Source organism: Myotis lucifugus, unplaced genomic scaffold, assembly GCF_000147115.1.
Source record: "Myotis lucifugus unplaced genomic scaffold, Myoluc2.0 scaffold_2, whole genome shotgun sequence".
Taxonomy (NCBI): Eukaryota; Metazoa; Chordata; class Mammalia; order Chiroptera; family Vespertilionidae; genus Myotis; species Myotis lucifugus.
The window spans coordinates 3902984-3925625 of NW_005871050.1; the positions used below are offsets into that span (position 1 = coordinate 3902984).

The following is a 22642-nucleotide window of genomic DNA, read 5'->3' on the forward strand; positions in this document are numbered from 1 at the left end:
TTGAGGCATTGTTATAGTGCAGTAAAGACTATATTATTATTATTACTGACTTGTTTAGTAAACTTTTGAAATACCTTCAAGCATGCTGCCAAAATTTCTCATATTCAAAAGTGTGTCATAGATTTAAAAAAATAATTGAGAACCCTTGTAATCAGGTAAGTTTCACTGGTTTTAACCACTCTTCCCTTATGTAGGCAGGGCAGTACACCTTTTTCCTGCATATATTTCTAAATTAAAAAATTATGAAGGAAGTAGAAACCATAGAATGGAGTTGAATTCATTTAAGATGCAAACAGTAACAACAAAACAAATGAGAATTCTCAGAAGGAGTACTGGACCTTGGAGACCTGGGTCTAGTCTAAACTTTACAACTAACTGTGTGGCTTTAGACAGTTCTCATGGCTTCAGTTTCTTCATCCATAAAATAAGTGGTGAGATGACGGGCAGCCGTAGATGACCTGCACACTCTTCTCCAGCTCTGATCCTGTGTAACCCCAATATTCTGGGTTGTAGATAAAGGTGCTGCTTGAAACAGTCTTCAAGAGTTTAAGTAAAGTGTTTTGATTCACTTATGTCTGGATTTAGTTAGTGTGTTAGGTGCAGAGGGTTGAGTTAATTGAACCCAGGTCCTAATGCATTTGTTATCGTTGACATCTTGTTTGGTTTCTTTATTCCCTATTACCACCACGTGTCATTCACATTCTCCTCCCACTCTCACTGGCAATCAGTCTCTTCTACTTAATGACTATATTTTTGTTTGTATGTGTTCTTATAAAATGTTTATTATTTCCAGTGAATGTCCTTTTAATTTTTCTAAATGGTGTTAATATATATTTTTATGTCTTGCTATTTCTCCTATTTCTCACCCAGCATTGCTGCTCTATGTACATATAATTCCTTGCTTCTAATTGCTGAAAACTACTCCAGGATGTACATCCATCCCATTTTGCCTCTTTACTATCTCAGTGATGAATGCCAGATTGACTCCAACTCCCTGTCACCATAAATAACGCTGCAATAAGAAGCATTCCAATTTAGAAAAGAATTGTTGGTGAGGGTGCAAATAAGAAAGGGAGCTGCCTCTGAGCTGTGACTAGAATGATGAAGTGCTACTGTTAGTATCTCCTTTTCTCCTGCATTCTATAGAGTCTCCAGTGATAGAATTAAATCCAAATGCTTCAGCTGGGGCAGTAATCACGATTTGGGCTTTTGTAATGCAAAGTAATTATGTTAGTGGGTTTTCTTCACTGAATTGACTAGTTGTTTGAATCAGTTAACCCAGTTGGTCAGAGATTTTGACGTTGTGTAGACCTCCCACCTCTACCCTCATTTCTAGGAGATGACCTCACACAATTCCCCCAAATGATGCTCACCATGGTCTTTGACTTCAAGCCTACACATTCTTTTGTTTCCCTACTCAGAGCGTCCTCCTGTTCTCCATAGCAGCTATTTTAAAGCATCTCCATCTCATCACTTCTCCCCTCACTCTCAGCAGGTTACATCACCTCCTACTTCATAGAGAAAATAGAAGCTATCAATTGAGAGCTCCCTTAAATTCCAATTACCAAATCTATGTATTTGTCCACATACACAACCACCCTTTTTTCCTTTCTTCCTGTTACAGTGGAGTGCCCTGCCTTCTGTCTGAGAGGAATCATTCCATCTGTGCTGTGAATTCCATCCTTGTTATATTGGCTAAATTGTACACTTCCCCCCCGCCCTCAACATTTCAACCCCCATACTTTTACCAGCTATTTCTCATCACCATGTAAATGTGTTCAAGTCTTTCTAATTTTAATACTCTATTTTAAAAATTTCTCTCAACCTTAATCCCTTCTAGTGACCCTTATCTCCACCAACCAACTCCTGCAACTTAGCAACTAAATTTACTGAAAGTGGCCCCAATACACACTCAACCTCCTGGATCTCACCAAAATTTCTTTGTCACTAAATCCAAAAGACTATTTTTTTTTTTCTTATACAGTGGGGCCTTGACTTACGAGTGTCCCCGACTAACGAGTTTTTTGAGATACCAGCTGTCTCTCTGCTGATTTTTTGCATTGAGTTGATAGAGTAATTTGAGTTAACGAGCTCCTTAACGAGCTCGGTCTCAGAACGAATTAAACTCGTAAGTCAAGGCCCCACTGTATGCCATTCTCACCAGCATTTGTTACTATTGAGCACTTTGTCCATTATAAACCTCTTTTTCCTGGCTTGCATGACACCTCGTACTCCTGATTTTATTCCTATCTCTCTAGTCATTCCATCAGGGTGTCCTTTGCAGGCTGATCCATTTGTGTCTGCCTCGGTGTTCCTCATTTTTGGACCTACTTGCCTCCATTATTCCACTGTATTATCCCTTTGTAATCCCATTCATTCCTATAGTGGCTTTGATTGCTATGCATATCCTAAAATCTCTAGCTCCATTCCTAACCATTCCCTTCTGCTCCACACCTATATATCCAACTCCCTTCTAGACATCTTCACCTGAATGTACCCCAGGAATATCAAAATAAAATGCCCAAGACTGAATTTATCATCTTTCTCAACAATCTCCCTCTGATCACTTCCACCGTTACTGTCTGTGAGTGAATGTCATCATCAGCCATTTGATTTTCCAAGTCAGGGAAACTTGTAACACTGTGCATATTTGTATCATTTATTAATATTTTAAATTACAAAGGTATTGGTGCTAATTATATTAATTAAAACAATACCTAAGTATCCTATATAATAAAAGGCTAATATGCAAATTGACCAAACGGCAGAATGACCAGTCACTATAATGTGCACTGACCACCAGGGGGCAGACACTCAATGAAGGAGCCGCACCCTGGTGGTCAGTGCGCTCCCACAGTGGGGGGAGGGGAGGTGCCACTCAGCCAGAAGCCGGGCTCATAGCTGACGAGCGCAGCGGCAGTGGCAGGAGCGGGACTAAGCTGTCAGTCGGACATCCCCCGAGGGCTCCCAGACTGCAAGAGGGCACAGACTGGGCTGAGGGACCTCTCCCCCCCCCCTCGAGTGCACGAATTTTGTGCACTGGGCCTCTAGTATAAAATAAAAGTAAAAACCCCATCTAATCAGAGGTAAACCACTATTAACAAGGAGGTGCCGATCCTTATAGACATTTTTGGGTGCATATTTATGGATATACATACACATAAAAAGTTTTGTTTTTACACATATTTTATCATACTATATGTACTGTTCTGCAACTTGCTTTTTAGCATAAAATATTTTGTGGATATCTTTATGCTATTAATAATATTGATATAACTTATTGTTTTTATTGGCTGCATATTACCCACATTTATTTAACTGTTATGTTACTGGTAGAATTTATTTCCAGTTTTCACTATTCCAGGGTTGCAATAAATAACTTTGTCCATACATCTTTGCATTTCTGTGCTAAGATAGCATTCTAGAAATGGGATTTCTGGGGTAAGTATATGTACATTTAAGTTTGGTTGGATAATGTAAATGTGTCCTCAAAAGAACTTGTATGGCTTTTTTCCTTCTACTTTTTAATTGAGAGAATACATACAGTAAAGTGCACTACTTTAGGTGTGCAGTAGGAAGAACTTTTATATGTGTATATACTTGTGTAATCATGATCTAGATCAAAGTAAATACCATTTCAGCACCCCATAAGGTTTTCTCTTCCTTCTCAGTAACCCAGAGATAACCATTATTGTGACTTCTATAATCATCAATTATTTTTGCCAGTTCCTATAAATAAAATCATACACTATATATTATTTTGTGTATGGATTCTTTGACTCAACATATTTTTATATTTATCCATGTTGTTGTGTGCATCATAGTTCATCTTTTTTACTGTTATACAGTGTTCCATTGTATGAGCATCCCATAATTATTATCCATTCACCTGTTGAGTATTTGGGTTGTTTCCACTTTTTTGGCTGTTATGAATATAGTGGCTATGAAAATTTGTGTACAAGTGTTTTGCCGACACATGTTAGCATTTTTCTAAGGCATATATACCTAGGAGTGGAATTGCTGGGTAATAGAGTATGTTTAATTTTTTATTAGACACTACAAAACAGTTTTCCATTGTGGCTATACCTGTTTGTCTTCCTACCAGTTGTGTAAATTGGAACCACCAATAATGATTCATGAAAGTGTCACACATTGTATTGTTATTGCCTATTTAACTTTCTGTCTCCTCAGACAATTGTAGGAATTAGGTCTGTCTTGTTCAGTACCCCAAACATACTGGATACTCAGTAAGTATTTGTGTAATTAGAATCATAATTAAGTGGCTACTCTTTATTATGCCTAAAGGTCTCTACCACACAATTTGAAGAGTTAACATATGTTACCAAGGACAAATCATTATAGGCGTGGAAGTTTTATTACCCAAAGGACAGTCCCAGTTTGTTATGGGTGGAACTATAGCTTATTCATTGTTGTATTCTATATGGCATAGGACTGAGCACAGAGGAAGCACCTGTAATAATCAGCATACTATATTTGGTTAGGTAACAGATTAATAGAATCTTAAACCTTCCTGAAACCTTTACTTACCCACATTTCTGGACTCAGATTGAAAGAAGGCAGAGAGGGAGCCTCTTCTACCACTCACTACCTGCACAGCCACGAGCCCCAATATTGGGAAATATTCCCCTAACCTCAAGCCCACGATCTGATTTTTTTAAAAACCTATACAAGACTATTTACTGCAGCATATATTTAAAACTAGAGGCCCAGTGCACAAAAATTCATCCACTCCGGGGTGTCCCCTGGGGGATGTCCACCTGCCAGCTTAGGCCCACTCCCTGGGGGGATGGGGCCTAAGCTGGCAGTCAGACATCCCTCTGGCAGCCTGGGAGCCCTCAGGGGATGTCCAACTGACAGCTTAGGCCAGCTCCCTGGGAGAGTGGGCCTAAGCCGCAGTCGGACATCTTTAGCACTGCCGAGGAGGTGGGAGAGGCTCCTGCCACCGCCGCTGCGCTGGCAGCTGTCTGCCCAGCTTGTGGTTGAGTGGAGCTCCCCCTATGGGAGCACACTGACCATCAGGGGGCAGTTTCTGCATTGAGGGTCTGCCCCCTTGTGGTCAGTGCATGCCATAGCAACCAGTCATTCCCCATGGTTCCACCCTTAGGGTCAATTTGCATACTACCCTTTTATTATATAGGATAGCAAAAGTTTGAAAACTGTTTAAAAAGTTATAGTATAGACAAACAATAGAATACAGTGTGGTCTTTTAGAAAAAGAAGAAGCTCTTTATGTCCTAACATATTGCTAAATATAAAACAACAAAAATTAAAAAGTCAAGGTGCAGAAGAGTATGTAAATTACACTGCCATTTGAGATTAATAAAGGGGTGGGGGAGACTAGAAAGAATATTTTCTGGATGGAAGATACCTACAATCTAACCTAGCTCACTCTCAGCCTTCATAGCCTGATTTCTGAGGTCCACTAAAAGATCCAGATGATTCCAGCTGGTGAAGTTTGCTCCACTATAAAGTATAACCTTATGTCTCAACCCTTGAAAGGGCTAGTATTTGAAAATTTATGGAGCCTCTGACACTAGGTCTTTATTCTATGCCTGTAACTGCCTCTAAAGTTTTTTATTCCTCTGAGAATTTGTGGACTAAGGATTTTTAAAAATATATATTTGTATTGATTTCAGAGAGGAAAGGAGAGGGAGAGAGAGATGGAAACATCAATGATGAGAGAGAATCACCGATAGGCTGCCTCCTGCACACCCGCTACTGGCGATCACGCCTGCAACCCGGGCATGTGCCCTTGACCTGAATGGAACCCAGGATCCGTCAGTTTGCAGGCCAATGCTCTATCCACTGAGCCAAACAAGCTAAGGCTGAGGATTTTTTTTTTAATCTTTCTTACATGAACTAGGCCTTAATCAAAATTCACTACAACTCAGATTCATTTCCATTTCTAGTACCATCACTGCCCACAACCAGCATGATGGATGAGCTGGCTAACATTTTGAAAGTAACAATCTATTTATCTATCTATCTATCTATCTATCTATCTATCTATCTAGCATGTCCCCTGATTTACATGTTTTTACCCTATTAATGTAGTATAATCTTCAGTCTTGCCTCCCCGCACATCTAAGCAACATGGGTTATAAATAAAAATCCTCAATTTTGTTCCCATGTTGAATACCAGGTTAACATAAGTAAATCTTGGAAACTTGGGAATTTGTCAGTCCCAACTTTCTGTTTAATTTACATAATCATTTGAATAAAAGTGCATATGTTAAGGAAACATCTGTAGTTTTTTATACATTAAGATGGCATTTTTTTCAATATTTAAAGTTATCACTTACTATTGAATTCTTTTGAATTTTTTAAAATAGTCACACCAGAGTCCTCCAACGCAGGACCCTGAATGTCATATACTTCCCCCTTTTCCATGGATCTCACTTGTGAATATCACCATGCTTTTCACATAGTAAAAGGGAGAATATAAGTAGCATTCTTCCTAGTTTTCTTCTTAGACAATTGTGCTCTCCCTAATCAGAGCTGAAGGGTTCTAGAAACAGGGATCAAAATACATTTTAAGATATTTGGGGGAACTCTTAGAAAGCTGTATGGTGAATCACCTTCACAAAAGTATGTAATCAGTTATGAACTCCTTTGGAGAGATGTGACAACACCATAGACAATTAAGATCATTTCATATATTGCTTTTCCTTAGAGTGAGGTCAACTAATGTACCCATGATCTCTAAAAATCACATTTCTAATCCTATCTAATAAAAGAGAAACATGGTAATTAGCCGCTACCCTTCCCATTGGCTAATCAGGGCGATATGCAAATTAACTGCCAGCCAAGATGGCGGCCGGCAGCCATGCACTGAAGCCAACAGGGAGGCTTGCTTGCTCCAGTGACTGCGGACTCCAACGTTCCCCGCCTGACTTGCCGGCCTCTCAGCTGCAACTCTAAGCAACTATGTTGCAAATATAGAAGCTAAACAAAACCCCAGAAACCTGCTTTAGTCAGCCGGACAGCAACATTGTATCAAATACAGAAGGTAAACAAAGGCCAGCCGAGGCCTCAGAGCTAAAGCTGGCCCAGAATAAAAGAAAAAAAGGAGCTTCAGTCACCCGCCAGCCTGAAAATGGCCCTCAGTCCCTCAGCCAGACTGGCCAGGCACCCCAGTGGGGACCCCCACCCTGATCCAGGACACCCTTCAGGGCAAATCAGCCAGCCCCCACCCATGCACCAGGCCTCTATTCTATATAGTAAAAGGGTAATATGCCTCCCAGCACTGGGATCAGTGGAGCAGCGAGGCCTCCTGGCACCGGGATCAGCGTGACAGGGGGCAGCGCCCAAACCCCCTGATCACCCTGCGGCTCTGTGTGTGACAGGGGCAGAGCCACAACCTCCCTATCCGCCCTGCTCTGTTCATGACAGGGGAAGGCGCCCCAACCCCCTGATCAGCCCTGCTCTGTGCCTGATAGGGGGGAGCTCCCCAAACCCCTGATCGCCCTGCGGCTCTGTGTGTGACAGGGTGCAGCGCCCTAACCCCCTGATTGGCCCTGCTCTGTGGGTGATAGAGGGTGGCGCCCCAACCCCCCTCCACAGGTCTTGCTCTGTGTGTGACGGGGTAGAGCCATAACCTCCCCATCAGCCCTGCCCTGAGTGTGACAGTGGCGGATCCCCAACCCCCTGATCGGCCCTGCTCTGTGGGTGATAGAGGGCGGTGCCCCCAACCCCCCTGATGGGCCCTGCTCTGTGCATGACAGGGGGCAGTGCCCCAACCCCCTGATGTGCCCTGCTCTGTGCGTGACAAGGGGTGGCGCCGCAACTTCCCTATCGACCCTGCCTTGAGTGTGACAGGGGGCGGTGCCCCAACCCCCCAATCGGCTGTACCCTGAGCATGACTAGGAGTGGCATCACAACCTCCCAATCCGCCCTGCTCTGTGCATGACAGGGGGCAGCGCCCCAACTCCCCAATCGGCCCTCCTCTGAGCCCGACCAGGGGCTGCACCTAGGGATTGGGCCTGCCCTCTGCCATCCGGGAGCAGGCCTAAGCCAGCAGGTCATTATCTCCTGAGGGGTCCCAGACTGAGAGAGGGCACAGGATGGGCTGAGGGACCCCCTCCCTCCCCCCCCGAGTGCACAAATTTTTGTGCACTGGGCCTCTAGTAATTCTCTATAATTCTTATCTTGAGCTCTTCAGCTCTCTCAAAACATCCTGTTATACCTTAGCCTTTAAAAATAAGTGAATACATAACTGAGACAGCATGTGGGCTTGGGGAGAGACCTCTTCTTCTAAGCATTATTGTACCCTTATTGAACATGGATGTTAATAAATTAGATATTCATTCAATCAAAATATATTCAGTTCTATATTGTATGTAGTGGGCATATGTGGGTTTTCCCCACCTACTCATCCATTCCTAACATCACCATAATTTCTTTTTTCAGGATTATTTATTTTCCAGTGTTGATATTATTGGTGGAATGATAAATCCAAGCTTTTGTCTTACCACTATCAAAACCAAGGAGCTCCTAAAGATGTGGCTTTCTTCTGCCACATCCTTCTTCTCACTGCTCAGTGCAGCATGCAATTTAAGCTCAGCCTAACAGAAGCAGTTTCATGAGACTCTGAATATTAATCTGGTAACATGAGGCTACAAGAAATTACAGTTTATTCTACCTAATAGTAATGCCCTCACAAGATTCAATAAGACAAGCAATAACAAGTGTTGGAGATGTTGTGGAAAAAAGGGAACCCTCATTCACTGCTGGTGGGAATGTAGACTGGTACAACCACTATGGAAATCAGTCTAACAATTCCTCAAAAAATTAAAGATAGAGCTACCATATGACCCAACAACCCCATTCCTGGGTATATACCTGAAAAACTCGAAATCATTTATACACAAAGATATATGCACCTCTATGTTCATTGCAGCATTATTCACGGTGGCCAAGACATGGAAACAGCCAAAGTGCCCTGTGATAGAGGACTGGATAAAGAAGATGTGATACATATACACAATGGAATACTACTCAGCCATACTAAAGGATGAAATAGTGCCATTTGCAACAACATGGATGGACATTGAGAACATTATGCTAAGTGAAATAAGTCAGACAGAAAAAGCTAAGAACCATATGATTTCACACATATGTGGGATATAAAACTAAAACTTATGAACACAAACAGCAGTGTGGTGATTGCCAGAGGGAGGGGCGTGGGGGAAGAAAGAGCTCCCAGTATGAGGTGACAGGAGAAGATTTGACTTTGGGTGGTGGGCACATGGTGCTATATACAGATTTTGTAACTTAGTAGTCCACACATGAATGAAACCTATATGTTCATGCTGACTAATGTCACCTCAATAAAATTTTAAAAAAAGAAGATTCCCTGCTAGGAGACTACCCCTGTGGTTTCTGATTTGTAGACCTGTATCTGTTTTCAAGCCCTGTCCTTTAACTTTCCCATAAATTTCTTGAGTTCTCAAAACCCTTTCAACCATTTTTCTTTTCTTTAGGTAATCAGAACTAACAATACTGTCAGTTCAAAGACATTTGGTTTCTGTTCTGGCAACCAAAGCACCTTGACTGAAACATTGTGCTTGGCACTGACAATATGGCAGTCAACAAGACAGATGAAGCTTAAATATTAGTGGGAAACAGGTTTACTCAACACTAATATAAGAAACTCTACATTAAGAAAAGTCAGCCATTGCTTTCATATAACTCATGTACTTTAGACTTTTCATTTATTTATTCATGCATGCAACAAATGTTTATGACATACCTACAAGGTGCTAGACATTATCAGTATGAATTTAATCCATTTTATTTGTTTTGCGTAATCAATAGAGTTATAACTAGGTCCTTCCTCCATTGCTCCAAGCTCCTTGTGTCCCCTAAATTCTTTAAAGTCAGGACCAGAAGCATACCTATTAACCATAGGCCTGAGGTGTTGAGGTTATAAGCCTTACTTCCTTTTACCCTTTCACTCTACAACCTTCCCATATCTCTGGGTACAGGGAAGGTAGGCCATCACAGATGATCACTGTCATCTTTGGGACTTCTGAAAAAACAGTAAGGATTAGGGTCTTGGGCAGAAGCATCCTTAAACTTGTCCCAGAGAGAGTTTAGTACTAGTCAGTGTTTCCAGCTTGCCCACAGTAAACCAGAGCACAGCAGAGAATAAATAGTTAGAGCCAGTACCCTGAAAGCTCCAAGGGGCTTTGTAACTTTGTTGATTTAGTAATGAGGATTTGCTTGTGGCATTGAGAAATGGAATCCTGCCTTACCCAAGCTGTCCCCCCAAAACCTGGAATACCCTACCCTCAGTCCTGACTAAATACTGCAACATTTATTGCTGGTGAAGCACTTCTCTTCCACCAAATCCTTGTTTTACTCATTCACTATTCCAATGTGTATATCTGGTCTCCCCATGTAAACAGTAAGTTGCTGGGAGTAATAGCATAAGTATGACATATCTGAATCTTTCTCTTCATGTCAGGGCTCAATGAATGCTTGGGAGTTGATTGTTCATTGAAAGCAGCCCAAAGGTTCTAGGGTCTCTTTTCCATAGTCATTTGGGTCTGTCTTCACACAATTGTCAGCCATTTTGTGGGCCTAGGAAGAGCAAACCAACAGATGCCTGAAAGATGTTTAATCAGTGTTTCCCCTACAATTTCAAACTGTCACCTAATTTGTGATAAACCCATGTTTTACTAATTAGCAGGAGAAGTCATGACAGGAATCATGAACTTTTCTATAAAATTGAATTTCTATTCTTGACAGCATGTCAGGTCATTAGAGACAGGCTGTATGTTCATCACTCCAGCAGCAGCAGAACAGTCATAATCCTATTACTCTGAAAATAAATATAATCAAGGGCATTTTCACAGCCAAAAATGATCCCCCAAATCAACGCACATGCAGAGGTATATATTTGTAGATTTGTTAATTATACCCAAGTCTTGTCCCTAAATCTGTTTTTGAATGAAGGTGACAATATTGTCAGTTCAAAGACATTTTTAACATTTGAGATATTTTGTTCATCATTTATGTTAGTTCTCATTCACTCACTGGCTCATCTTCCCCTACAAAAAAAGTACACAGAGCCCTATGTGGAACAAAGTATGTGGGATTTCATCAGAGCAAAATTTCATAGGCAAGGGGATTGACTCAGGCAGATAATCAGGGGCCTACAAGTCTACCTACATTTTTATGTTTATGGGATGGCAGAGAGGGCAAAGAAGAATGTAAGAACTTTATACCAGTGACAGGTACCAGTGTTCCAGGCTATTTAGTAGTCAATGGCAAATCTTATTTAAAGGATCCAATATGGTACCTTTCATAGGGCAGACATGTTGGGTGAGGCCATGAAGGGGTGAGAGGTGGGTGGGATTGGAAAGAGAAAGGAGATAAAATATTGTGTTTCAGCCTGGCTGGCATGGCTCAGTGGTTGAGCATCAACCTATGAACTAGGAGATCATGGTCCGATTTCCGGTCAGGGCACATGCCTGGGTTGCAGTGCTCAATCCCTAGTATGGGGTGTGCAGGAGGCAAACCATCAGTGACTCTTTCATCATTGATGTTTCTATCTCTTTCTCCTTCCTTCCTCTCTGAAATAAACAAAAATATATTTTAAAAAATAAGTAAATAAAAGTATTGTGTTTCACTATGCTAGAAAATTTATAGACATCATTTTTATTTAAGCCTCACTTTAGCTCAAGGATGAGTTTACTATTATTATTACTTCCCCTAAGTCTCCCATCTAGGAATCTGTCACATTTTTGTCAAGAGCTAGGATTTGAACCCCACCCATCTCTGTTGTCTCCACAGCTCACTGCACCATACATACTCACAAAGGTAATGGGAGACTTGGGGGAAGTAATAATAATAGTAAACTCATCCTTGAGCTAAAGTGAGGCTTAAATAAAAATGATGTCTATAAATTTTCTAGCATAGTGAAACACAATACTTTTATTTACTTATTTTTTAAAATATATTTTTGTTTATTTCAGAGAGGAAGGAAGGAGAAAGAGATAGAAACATCAATGATGAAAGAGTCACTGATGGTTTGCCTCCTGCACACCCCATACTAGGGATTGAGCACTGCAACCCAGGCATGTGCCCTGACCGGAAATCGGACCATGATCTCCTAGTTCATAGGTTGATGCTCAACCACTGAGCCATGCCAGCCAGGCTGAAACACAATATTTTATCTCCTTTCTCTTTCCAACCCCACCCACCTCTCACCCCTTCATGGCCTCACCCATCTCTGTTGTCTCCACAGCTCACTGCACCATACATACTCATTTGAAGGGTCCAATGGTCTTTATTTATGTATGTATGCATTTATTTATTGCTTGAAGAGGTAACATATTCTCTCAGTACAAGATTTGAAAGATATGAAAAGGCATAGGGTGAAAAGTAAATCTCCCTTTCGTTCCTGCCTCCGGATACCCTGTTACTCTTCCTGAAGGAAACAACTGATACCAGTTGCTTGTGTATCCTTCCAGAACATGAATGCAAGCAGCCTCCCTGGCTGGGAAGCTTTGGTGGCAATATTTGGAATGGGATTAAATGGCCAGCTATCATGCTAGTGTAAAACAGGCACAATTATCTTCAATGCTCACTCTGTTGCCTTTGGGTGACTCTTCTGGTCTCCATCCCCTTACTTTCCTGCTTACCTTGACCTGTCCTTCCCTCCCTAGAGAGAAAATCCAGCTTCAGACAGTTCCTGTCCTGTTACATTCCTCAGAACCCTGCTTGCTGTTGCCTCATGAGCTGCCATGACTGAGAAATTTATCCCCACTAGAGAATTCATGGGTGTCTGTGGATTGATGAGCTACCCTTTTCATAGAACATGTTTCCATTTTAGCAGGGGTGTTCAATCAAAAGAGTGATTTGAATAATGGGGATTTCAGGTGCTTTGTCATGAGAGACCAACAGGATAGTGAGATTTTGTTGTTTTTCTCAAAATGTACAATCTTGTGGCTCTTCCCATCTACTTCCTCTGTGGTGTCAGGTCAACTGGATATTCAGAAACTTTGGCTACCTGAAATTGTTTGATTCGCAAGCAGTAAGAACCCTGATCTGGATTTCTTTTTTTCTTTCAAGAGTATGTGGACACTCAGAGTTTTTGAAATAAAATCTCTAATGCTAAATAGACAGTTCTCCCTTAGTATATAATAACTATATACTCAAATATTATCTAAAAAGAAAGAAACCACTGTAACAATAAATAGGATAATTATTCTGACTTTAATATTCACTAAATGCTATCTCATTCTGCTCCTTCCAAAATAATATTTAGAATATGAAGTTGGAGCAGATGGCTTCACAAATTCAACATTTTCTCCAATCTGGGAGTGGGGAGAGTAATGTATTTCTGCTGGGGTTTATTGAAGGAATCTTTGTTTATGAATGGAATTCATTTTGATTTCCACAGGTAATATTCTTCTCACACAATTAGGCACAACATCACAACTCAAGGGAGAGCAACAGTAGGAATCTTCATCATAGTTATCTGTATTAACAAAAAAAACACAACAACATTTTTTTGTTAAAAATTTGAACAAAGTCCTCATGGCATTGGGGACTTTGCATATAGTAAAAGCATAAGAAATTTTATCTAATGTAGAAATAAATATAGGAATTAGAAAGGAAGTGAAAGTTGTGGTGCTTTCCTTGGATAGTTTAATATAAATCCAGGGTGAATTAATTCATCTCGACAACACTGCTTAGGCAATTACAACTGCATATGTTCTTCATGCATTGTGAACAACAAGCTGTGTTATTCACAGTAACTTTAACCTAGGGGAGGATATGTACAGACAAACCTCAGAGGCCTTCAGAAAAGTCAACATAAAATGGTAACACACATACCTATATCCTTCCATGAATTTAGTATTCTTTCTCTGAAGGTTTAGTTCTTAGCCTGAGAGTGCCTACTGGCACAGAAAACACAATTTTTCATTCTGTGCTGATAGAATCAAGTTTCTGGCTGCCACAGTCTGATGGTAGCATTCAGATTGCAGTTTTAGAACCTGAACCAAAGAGACTGGACTACCTGCCGCACTGGCTGAGTTACTTCTTCGGGTGCCTTAGTTCTCTGAATCTATTGCTTGGTACAACATTAAAATCCTGGATATGAAAAAATAAAATAAAATAAAATCCTGGATATGGGATATGTTAGTGCTCCCCATAAGAAAAATGTGTACAGTTGTTCGGTATATTTGCTAATGAAACAATATCCCACAGGGACAGCAGGGGAGCCAATACTAACCAACCCCTTTGCAAAAATGATTTTACCCAGTCAACTCCAACTATTATCTACTAAAGAGCTTCCATAACCCCTGCCTTCTATATGCCATAGCTCTCCAGTGCCTCCATATGAGCATTACAGTATATCTACAAGCTAGCTGGCCAGAGTTTGATGAACGCTTGTGGGCAAGAAAAAAGTTTTTTATATGCACCAACATTTCCATACAGAAATGGAGACTGAGACTCTGTACACTAGACAAATTAGTTAAAATGGAAAATAGTGCTGCCTCACACAGTCTTGTATTGAAGGTAGAGAGACTGCAGCTCTGAAAGTAATATGCCCAAGGTCACAGAGTTAGTGACAGAGCTGGGACTTGAGCCAAAGTTTTCTGACTCCTAGTTTGATGCTTAAATAAACAACCCACCATGCTGATTCCAGATTGGCTACAGCAATTGGAAATAAACTGTTATATGGAGCCAACATAATGAAAAATATAAGTAGAAAAAGCCGTTCTACAGCCAGCACTGAGAAGGTGGAAGAACGATTACAGCCAGGCCACCAATGGTGTTCTGTGATTGGAGTACAGTTTGGTCTTTAAGAAAGCAACCAGAGGCCACTGTACCATCATCCAGCTGAAAGCACAGAACATAAAGTCATCACAACATCAACTTGAGCTCTTAAGTTCTTGCTCACTTTGCCTTTAGACCAATTTTTTCCTTATATTTTCCTTTCCAGCACCCATCTCCACTTCAATATCTGTCTCTGTACCTAGACATTTGACTTCCTGTGGAAGAAGGTGAGCATCTAAGAGCGTTGTACAGCTCAGTGGGTATTCTTGGTAGAATGTGGTGAGCACTAGCTTGAGATCCAGGATACCCAAGTCCTGTAACCAGTTCTCTCTATTGATAGGCTGAGTGACTGTCCATAAGGCAGTTTTATTTTCCTGCTTAAGGTTCCTCACCTGTAAACTGAGAGGATTGCACTAGACAATGTCTACATTTTTTTCTGCTTTTAGTAATCTATAACAATTTTTTATATTATCCATAGCTTTTTTTTTTACTTTCAGTCCCTTCTCTCTGCTATTAATCTAATAACCCACCAGATTTGTACATACAAAGTGCTTCTATATACACTTTCTCAGCCAGCTCATGTATATACATGTACCTGTACTTTTAGTTTTGAGGAAGAAGTATATCTCAAGACCACATATGTGGCCTCATATTAATTCAATATCTCTTAAATATAAGTATAGGCAACACAGCCATTTCTCTTACCACTTGGGAAGCTTATTTCTGAAGGAGTGCCTTGTGAAGAGCCTAAAGATTTGAAAGTAGAACTACTTGTAGTTGACTTGAGGGATGGTGTCAACAATTTGTGCTTGAAGGTTTTCTTCAATCTTTCCTGTTTATACCCAACATTTAGCTCATATCTGCTGCTCCCATCTGAAATGACAATAAAAATCTTAGAAACATAAAACTCATCAAATTCTATACTTTAGACGGGTAAATTATACCTCAAAATCGTGTTTAAGTAATCTAAAGTCCAATGTACAGAGTGTTTGTTCTGAGTACCTCAAGTAGTCAGATTTTTCATGAAATTATAAAAATTTTGAATTGTAATATGTGGTACAGGCAGAGCCAATTCACCTACCCAGGATACTTGCTTTTCCTAGAGTCTGGCACAATGATTAGCAGGTGACTGACATGCCCAGCATAATGGAGTAGAATTTTTGAGTTCAAGCACTGCTTTCCCTAAAGGAGCTTCGCATTGAGATTGAGAGAAGCTGCCTGAATTGGATGGAAGAGCCTTTTTATACATAGAAAATCAGTTTGCCTGGACTGGAGATATTCCCAAAGGCTTCATCAGAGTCCACTACATCTCCTACTGTGCAGGAAGGGCCATCGGTATATTAAGGAAGCCCAGTAGCCAGGCGTCTTAGGGATGTTGACAAGTTCTCCACCTGACCATCACTCTTTGCTTCCCACATTCACTCAACTCAGTGTTGGCTATGGGCCAGAAAGCCCGTGTGACACAGTGCCTGGAACACAGTAGACAATCAATGTTCTCTTAATAGAATCAAGACTCAGGTGACAGCAAGGAAAAGCAATCCAAGGAATCTGGGCCAAAAGAGAAGCTTCACTAAGTTAAAATATGGCCCAAATCACATCTTTAACCTGACTTCATTAATCTCAGCACAGAAGTACAAATTATTTTCATGACACGGAGACAGCCTCCATTTTTATGCTAATGCTTCATGAACTCAAGTAAGGAGACAAGTTAATCTGATTAGTTTTATAAAACCTATACAATTCAAAAACTTGCCCAGACTGGCATCTTACCAGAAAAATTATCCAATTGCAACCGCCTGCAACAGAGGTGAGTCCGCCACTGCTCCCGCACACTCTCCTTCATCACACAGTGGAACACAAAAATGAGGAATCCTATGACAAGAGAAGGTCAATCTTTTTCAGCTTCTTTCAATAGCTGTCACCAATGCCCAGAGTCAGGTCTATTCTTCTCACCGTAAATACTAAGGAATCACAGGGTCATCATTGTCTTTCTGAGCTCATTCATATTTCTATAGCCTTCCTGCCAAAGGCAGTGATGGCAAAAAGACCTGTATCAAGATTTCATGTCAACCAGTGCTTCCCCTAGCGCTTGAGAGATCAGGTCTGCAATGATAGCCAGCCTCTGAAATTACTTTCAATGATCACCACACCCTGGAAGTCACATCCTAGTATAGTCTCCTTCCACATTGTACCAATAGTATATGGCAGAAATGATGGCATGTCACTTCCAAAATTAGGTTATAAAAGACATTGTTCTCTCTCTCTCTCTCTCTCTCTCTCTCTCTCTCTCTCTCTCATCACTCACTTCAAAGGAAGCCAAGTGTTATGTCTTCAGGACACCCTGACAGCCCTGTGGAAAGGCCCACGAAGCCAAGTGTTATGTCTTCAGGACACCCTGACAGCCCTGTGGAAAGGCCCACATGTGAGAAACTAAAGCTTCTAGTCCACGGCCATGTGCGCAGATTCTCTACACCCTGGCTGACAGATTGACCAACTTTGTAAAAGTTCCTGGGCCAGAGCTACCCAGCTAAGCTTCTCCTGAATTCCTTATCTTCAGAAACTGTATGTTTGTTCTTTTAGGCTGCTAAAATTAGGGGGTAATTTGTTACACACGCAATAAATAAAAAATGCACACTCTTTTGCACAATTGCATTGTGTGGAAACCATAAATTTGGTGTCCTAATTTTCCACTGCCAGCCCTTATTTTGCCCTTCAAGTGGCATATGAGTGCTGAAGGTATCTACCAGCAAGATTGACCATTTCTCATCCCACACTCTGAAATATCTCCTTGGGAGATAAAAGTGGGATGTAAGATGACCCTAATTAAAATGCCCTGGAAGGCCAATTGGATTTCCTAATGTTTGGGGGGGGGGTGTAATAGGAACAAATAACTTGTCAGCAGCCTGACTTTTATTTATGGTACATGCTAAAAAGTCTTTTTATTCATAAAGCCTTTCAGATGCTTCAAACTGAAACTCATCTGTACCATTTCTGAATTCTCATAGCACTTTGTTATAATATTTGCTATGTTTGGTTATATTATTCTCCATGTATTATTAATATCTCTACCTAGCTGTAATATCTTTGAAGGCTGAAGTATCTTTCATTTGCATCTTTGCATCACTTATTTCTTTGCCTCTAGTGCTATGTGTAGCAGCTCAATAGATGCTTGTTGACTTGAACCTCAAGGCACTTGATACACAAATTCTCACAGCCTTCTGCAATCTTAGTAATACCTTCTTGAGCCTCAAAATATTTATTTTTGCCCAAGTGCAGTTTGAAAACTTTTGTTCTCTATAGAAGGTTTAGCTTGCCACTTCATTGGGCAGTTGTCCTGAAGAGAAACAATTAGTGATGGATAAAAGATGTCTTAACTTATTGCAAGCTGAGCATGAGTCAACAGTAAATGCCCCCAAAATTCACTTCAGCTAGGATATTAGTGGGAGTAAAGAATCTTGATTGAGGCAGGTGGAGTCTCCTGCCATCTGCCCTGGTTTGGACCTTCCTCCTACCAGCATCATGCTCAGATTGGGAGACTTTGTTTTAGAAGGATAATGAAAAATGGTAGTCTTCAAGAATACTATGCAGCTGTAAAAAGGAACTCCTACCATTTGCAACAGCATGGATGGAACTGGAGAGCATTATGCTAACTGAAATAAGTCAGTCAGAGAAAGATAAATATCACATGCTCTCACTCATTTGTAGATTATAATGAACAACATAAACCGATGAACAAAAACAGATGTAGAGACAGAGAAGCATCGATCAGATGCTCAAAACTCAGAGAGAAGGCAGGGGAAGGTGGGGCTAAGGATGAGAGATCAACCAAAGGACTTGTATGCATGCATATAAGCATAAGTGATGGATGTGGACAACAGGGGGTGAGGGTGAGGGTGAGGGTAGGATTGGGGGGATGAGGGGACATTGGGGAGATAAGGACACATTTGTAATATCTTAATCAATAAAGGGAAAAAATAAATTCAAAAAAAAGAATACTTAGAGCAAACAAGAATAAGGATGGACTTGAAGAAAGGCTGAAAGAGCTGAGGTGTTGTATTTGGTTAGGAGAAAACTTGAAGTGGGTAATATAGGGTAAGGAGAGATGGTAGCTATAATCACAATACCCTCTGAAAGGGCTGTCATGAAAAGGACAAATTATATTTGTTTTGTGTGGTTGCCAGGTTAGAAAGAACTAGAAACAATGGGAGGAAGCCACAAACAATCATGTAGTAACAAATCACAGCTAGTGTTTATTCACCAATGACTAGATCATAGGCATTGTACTATTAATCTAATTTTTATAGATGAAAGACCTCAGAGCCCAAGAAACCTAGTAAACTTGATCCAGTCACAGAGCTGATATTGAACTGACAGCATCAGGACTGAGGACAGGTATTCTGGCTGCAAAGCCCAAGAGCTTAACCACTACACACACTACTCTCAGGAAAGGATGACCCAAATAAATTTTAGTGCTGATTACATGCTACAGTGGCACTAATATATATTATATTAATATATTTAATGAACTTGTTGTATACCTTAAATTTATACAATGTTATATGTCAAATACATTTCAATTTTTAAAAAGAGAGAAGTTAAATATTCTGCTGTATAGAATAATGAGCTCTCAGTCTCTGGAAAGCTTGAGGCAGAGGCATGTAACTTCTTGTCACTTTATGGCAAGTTGGATTGGGAAGTTATTGGTTCCCTGATTCCAGCCCTGAGACTTTCTGATTCCAGGTGGGAGGCAGCAATCTGGAGGCTAAACGGAATGACAAATCTCACCACTTATGCTGAGGAATTTGTCTCCATTTGTAACCAAACAAATGTGGGGATGAATCAAGCATCCTTTTTTGAGCAGCAGCCACCTGGAAGGTGGTACAGCAACCTGATGAGAGCAAACCCTAGTCTCAGAGCAGGTAAAACTCCAGCTCCAGCATGAACAAGGGGCAATAGTGACAACAAACACCTATTACTGTTCTGATTTCCTGCATGGAGTTTAAGTTAGTTCTCAGACTTAACGGTTATTCCATGAATTCCAATGAGCTGCCTGCCAGCTCTCCCTTTCTGCCTGACAGCCTTCCTTTTTCTTTCCAATAACAGATTGATCTGCTTACTCATTAGAGCATAGGAATGAGGGAAGATGTCAGGTTTTTGTCAACTGCCTTTTTATTTGTGCACCCTTCCTTCAGAAATGGCTCATGATGATCATACTTTTTCACACCTAACCACAGGGAAATCCTCTTCAGCCAAAATTATGAACTTTCCATCTGTCTTTTAAATGGCTACTTTGTTCACTTGCTTCACTGCATTCTTGTTTTGAGTAGTGTGTGTGTGTGTGTGTGTGTGTGTGTGTGTGTGTGTGTGAGAGAGAGAGAGAGAGAGAGAGAGACAGAGAGAGAGAGAGAGACAGAGAGAGAGAGAGAGACTTGTGTTTGAAACTCAGGGCTCTGAAAACACCCTCTCGTCAACATGGCACATTCTCTTTTGTAGGAAGGACTAGGAATTAGAAACTCTTGGTGCTTTACTGACATAAAGCATATCTAACAGACAGAGATAGCTTGGCTCTGTTGATGTTGGATCTATGGGACTTTGGTTTTAGTCATCAGGAGAACCCCAATTGGATTGTGCTCCTACCCATGTAGGCTTCCTGCTTAGATACTACATCCCTTCCACAATAAGAATGGAGCACTTGCTGTTTTGAAAACACTCCTCCCCCCTTTTAAGTTCTAAACTGCTTTGCTTTCTTGTTCTTTTGTCAGCTTCCCTTCCCTTTAATCCCTCTTTCCATAAAGTGAGTGCATTTCTCCTCAGAATGAGTGACCCAGAGAGAAGCCTGGAGTTAGTGCTGAGGAAGAAATCTGCACAGGCATCTAGTTTCTAATTTACTTCTGTGTACATTCTACACCGAATCTGGTTAGTTCTTAAACCATCATAATACAGAGACCAGGGTAATCTCTGTGTAGTCCAGGTAGTTATGTAAAGAGGTAAAGTATAGACTCATCACCACAGCCTCAGTCAACAATCAAGGATACAATCAAGTGCTGACAGCCTCCAAGGGAACCATGAGAGTGGGGTGGAGAGCTCACAAAAATTCTGTCCTCACTATAATAAAGAATAATAATGGCATGTGAAGGAAGAACAATACATTTTGTGTCTTTTCACAATCCAATCAGAATATGGCTGTATATGGTTAGCATAATCTGGTGGGAAAAATAGTTTCAGTTGATACACTTCATTGCTGAAAAATGAAGTGGTTTCTTGAATCATTAGACATGATGGAAAAAATCTATGTCTTATTCTAGATTGTTTCCCAATTTCCCTGTAGCACCTTGCAAATGTTTACATACCAATTCATATTTCCCACAATTCCTCAGGGATTAATAACCACAATGTCAAAGTGTTCTGAAGTTTTTTAAATGCTCGGCTAAACCAAAATTTTTTTAATCCTCACCCTTGATATATTTTTATTGACTTCAGAGAGAGGAAGGGAGAGAGACACACAGAGAGAAAGATTCATGTGAGAGAGAAACATTGATCGGTTCCCTCCTTTAAGAGACATGACCAGAGATTGAACCCAAAACCTAGATACATGCCTTAAATGGGAATTGAATATGTAACTTTTTGGTGTGCAGGACAATGCTCCAACCAATGAGCTACCGGTCGAGGCTAAAACAAATTTTTTTTTAATATATTTTATTGATTTTTTACAGAGAGGAAGGGAGAGAGATAGAGAGTTAGAAACATCGATGAGAGAGAAACATCGACCAGCTGCCTCCTGCACATCTCCTATTGGGGATGTGCCCGCAACCCAGGTACATGCCCTTGACCGGAATCGAACCCAGGACCTTTCAGTCCGCAGGCTGACGCTCTATCCACTGAGCCAAACCGGTTTCGGCTAAAACAAATTTTTAAAAGTATTTTTCCCCCAACAGAATTTTTCAGAGCTTTTTAATGTATACTGTGCCATTTCAAGAATGGGGACATGTAGTTTGCTGCATTTCCCAAACTTCTTTCACCATAGAACCCTTTTCCTCCTGGAGCATCCTATGGAACCACCAAAAAGCATTTATCAAATTAATAAATAGTTAAAAGCACTAAAGGAGACCCTAACTCAATGAACTGCCCAAGACGACTCACAGTGGCCCTACTGCAGTGGCCCAAATCAAGAGGGCCAAACTTAAGCATAAGAGCATGAGGTGGAGTTTGAGACTCAGAAATCACTCTGCATGCCTCTTTCTCCCAAGATTTTTTAGTAGGCAAAATCTGGCTAAAATGAACATCAACACTTATTCAGAGGTATATTAGCCAGATCCTGAGCTTTTACTTCTCATGTCATCTTTGGCCTACCATTTAATCAATTCATTATCATTTGTTTTCCTTTCACCAGAAAATAGGAAGGAGATTAAAGAGCTATAGAGCCATTAGTTTAGAATAATCTAATTTAGCCAGTTGTGGCAACTTTTTCAAGTTTAATTTGTAGTAAAACCAAGACTAGAACCTTACCCTCTTGCCTTGACTGACTACTCTTTGCTCTTCACCTTCATTCCTCTGTGACTCTACAATTTCCTGGGCTGGCTCCTTTTTATAATGTGTTAGGATATCTAATGCAACCATAGTCTACGAGGTCAAAAGTTTGTTTCACCTTGGCCAGTTGTTCAGTGGTTAGAGCATTGGCCTGAGGACCCAAAGGTCACAGGTTTGATTCCTAGTCAAGGGCACGTACCTCAGTTGCAGTTCGCTCCCTGCCCCAGGGTTGCATGTGAGAGGTAACCAGTGATGTGTTTCTGTCACATGATGTTTCTCTCTCTCTCCCCCTCCTCCTC

The 22642-nt window shown here is 40.8% G+C and overlaps 1 protein-coding gene across 1 annotated transcript in view; it reads right to left on the reverse strand.

Moving 5' to 3' along the window:
• Positions 1-413: 413 nt before the first annotated feature.
• Positions 414-22642, reverse strand: part of ADGRG4 (adhesion G protein-coupled receptor G4) — a 114031-nt gene continuing 91802 nt past the window's right edge. Inside the window, 4 exon segments of the mRNA XM_023757139.1 lie at positions 414-536; positions 13448-13509; positions 15522-15689; positions 16587-16688. Coding sequence (XP_023612907.1) covers positions 414-536; positions 13448-13509; positions 15522-15689; positions 16587-16688 — 455 coding nt within the window.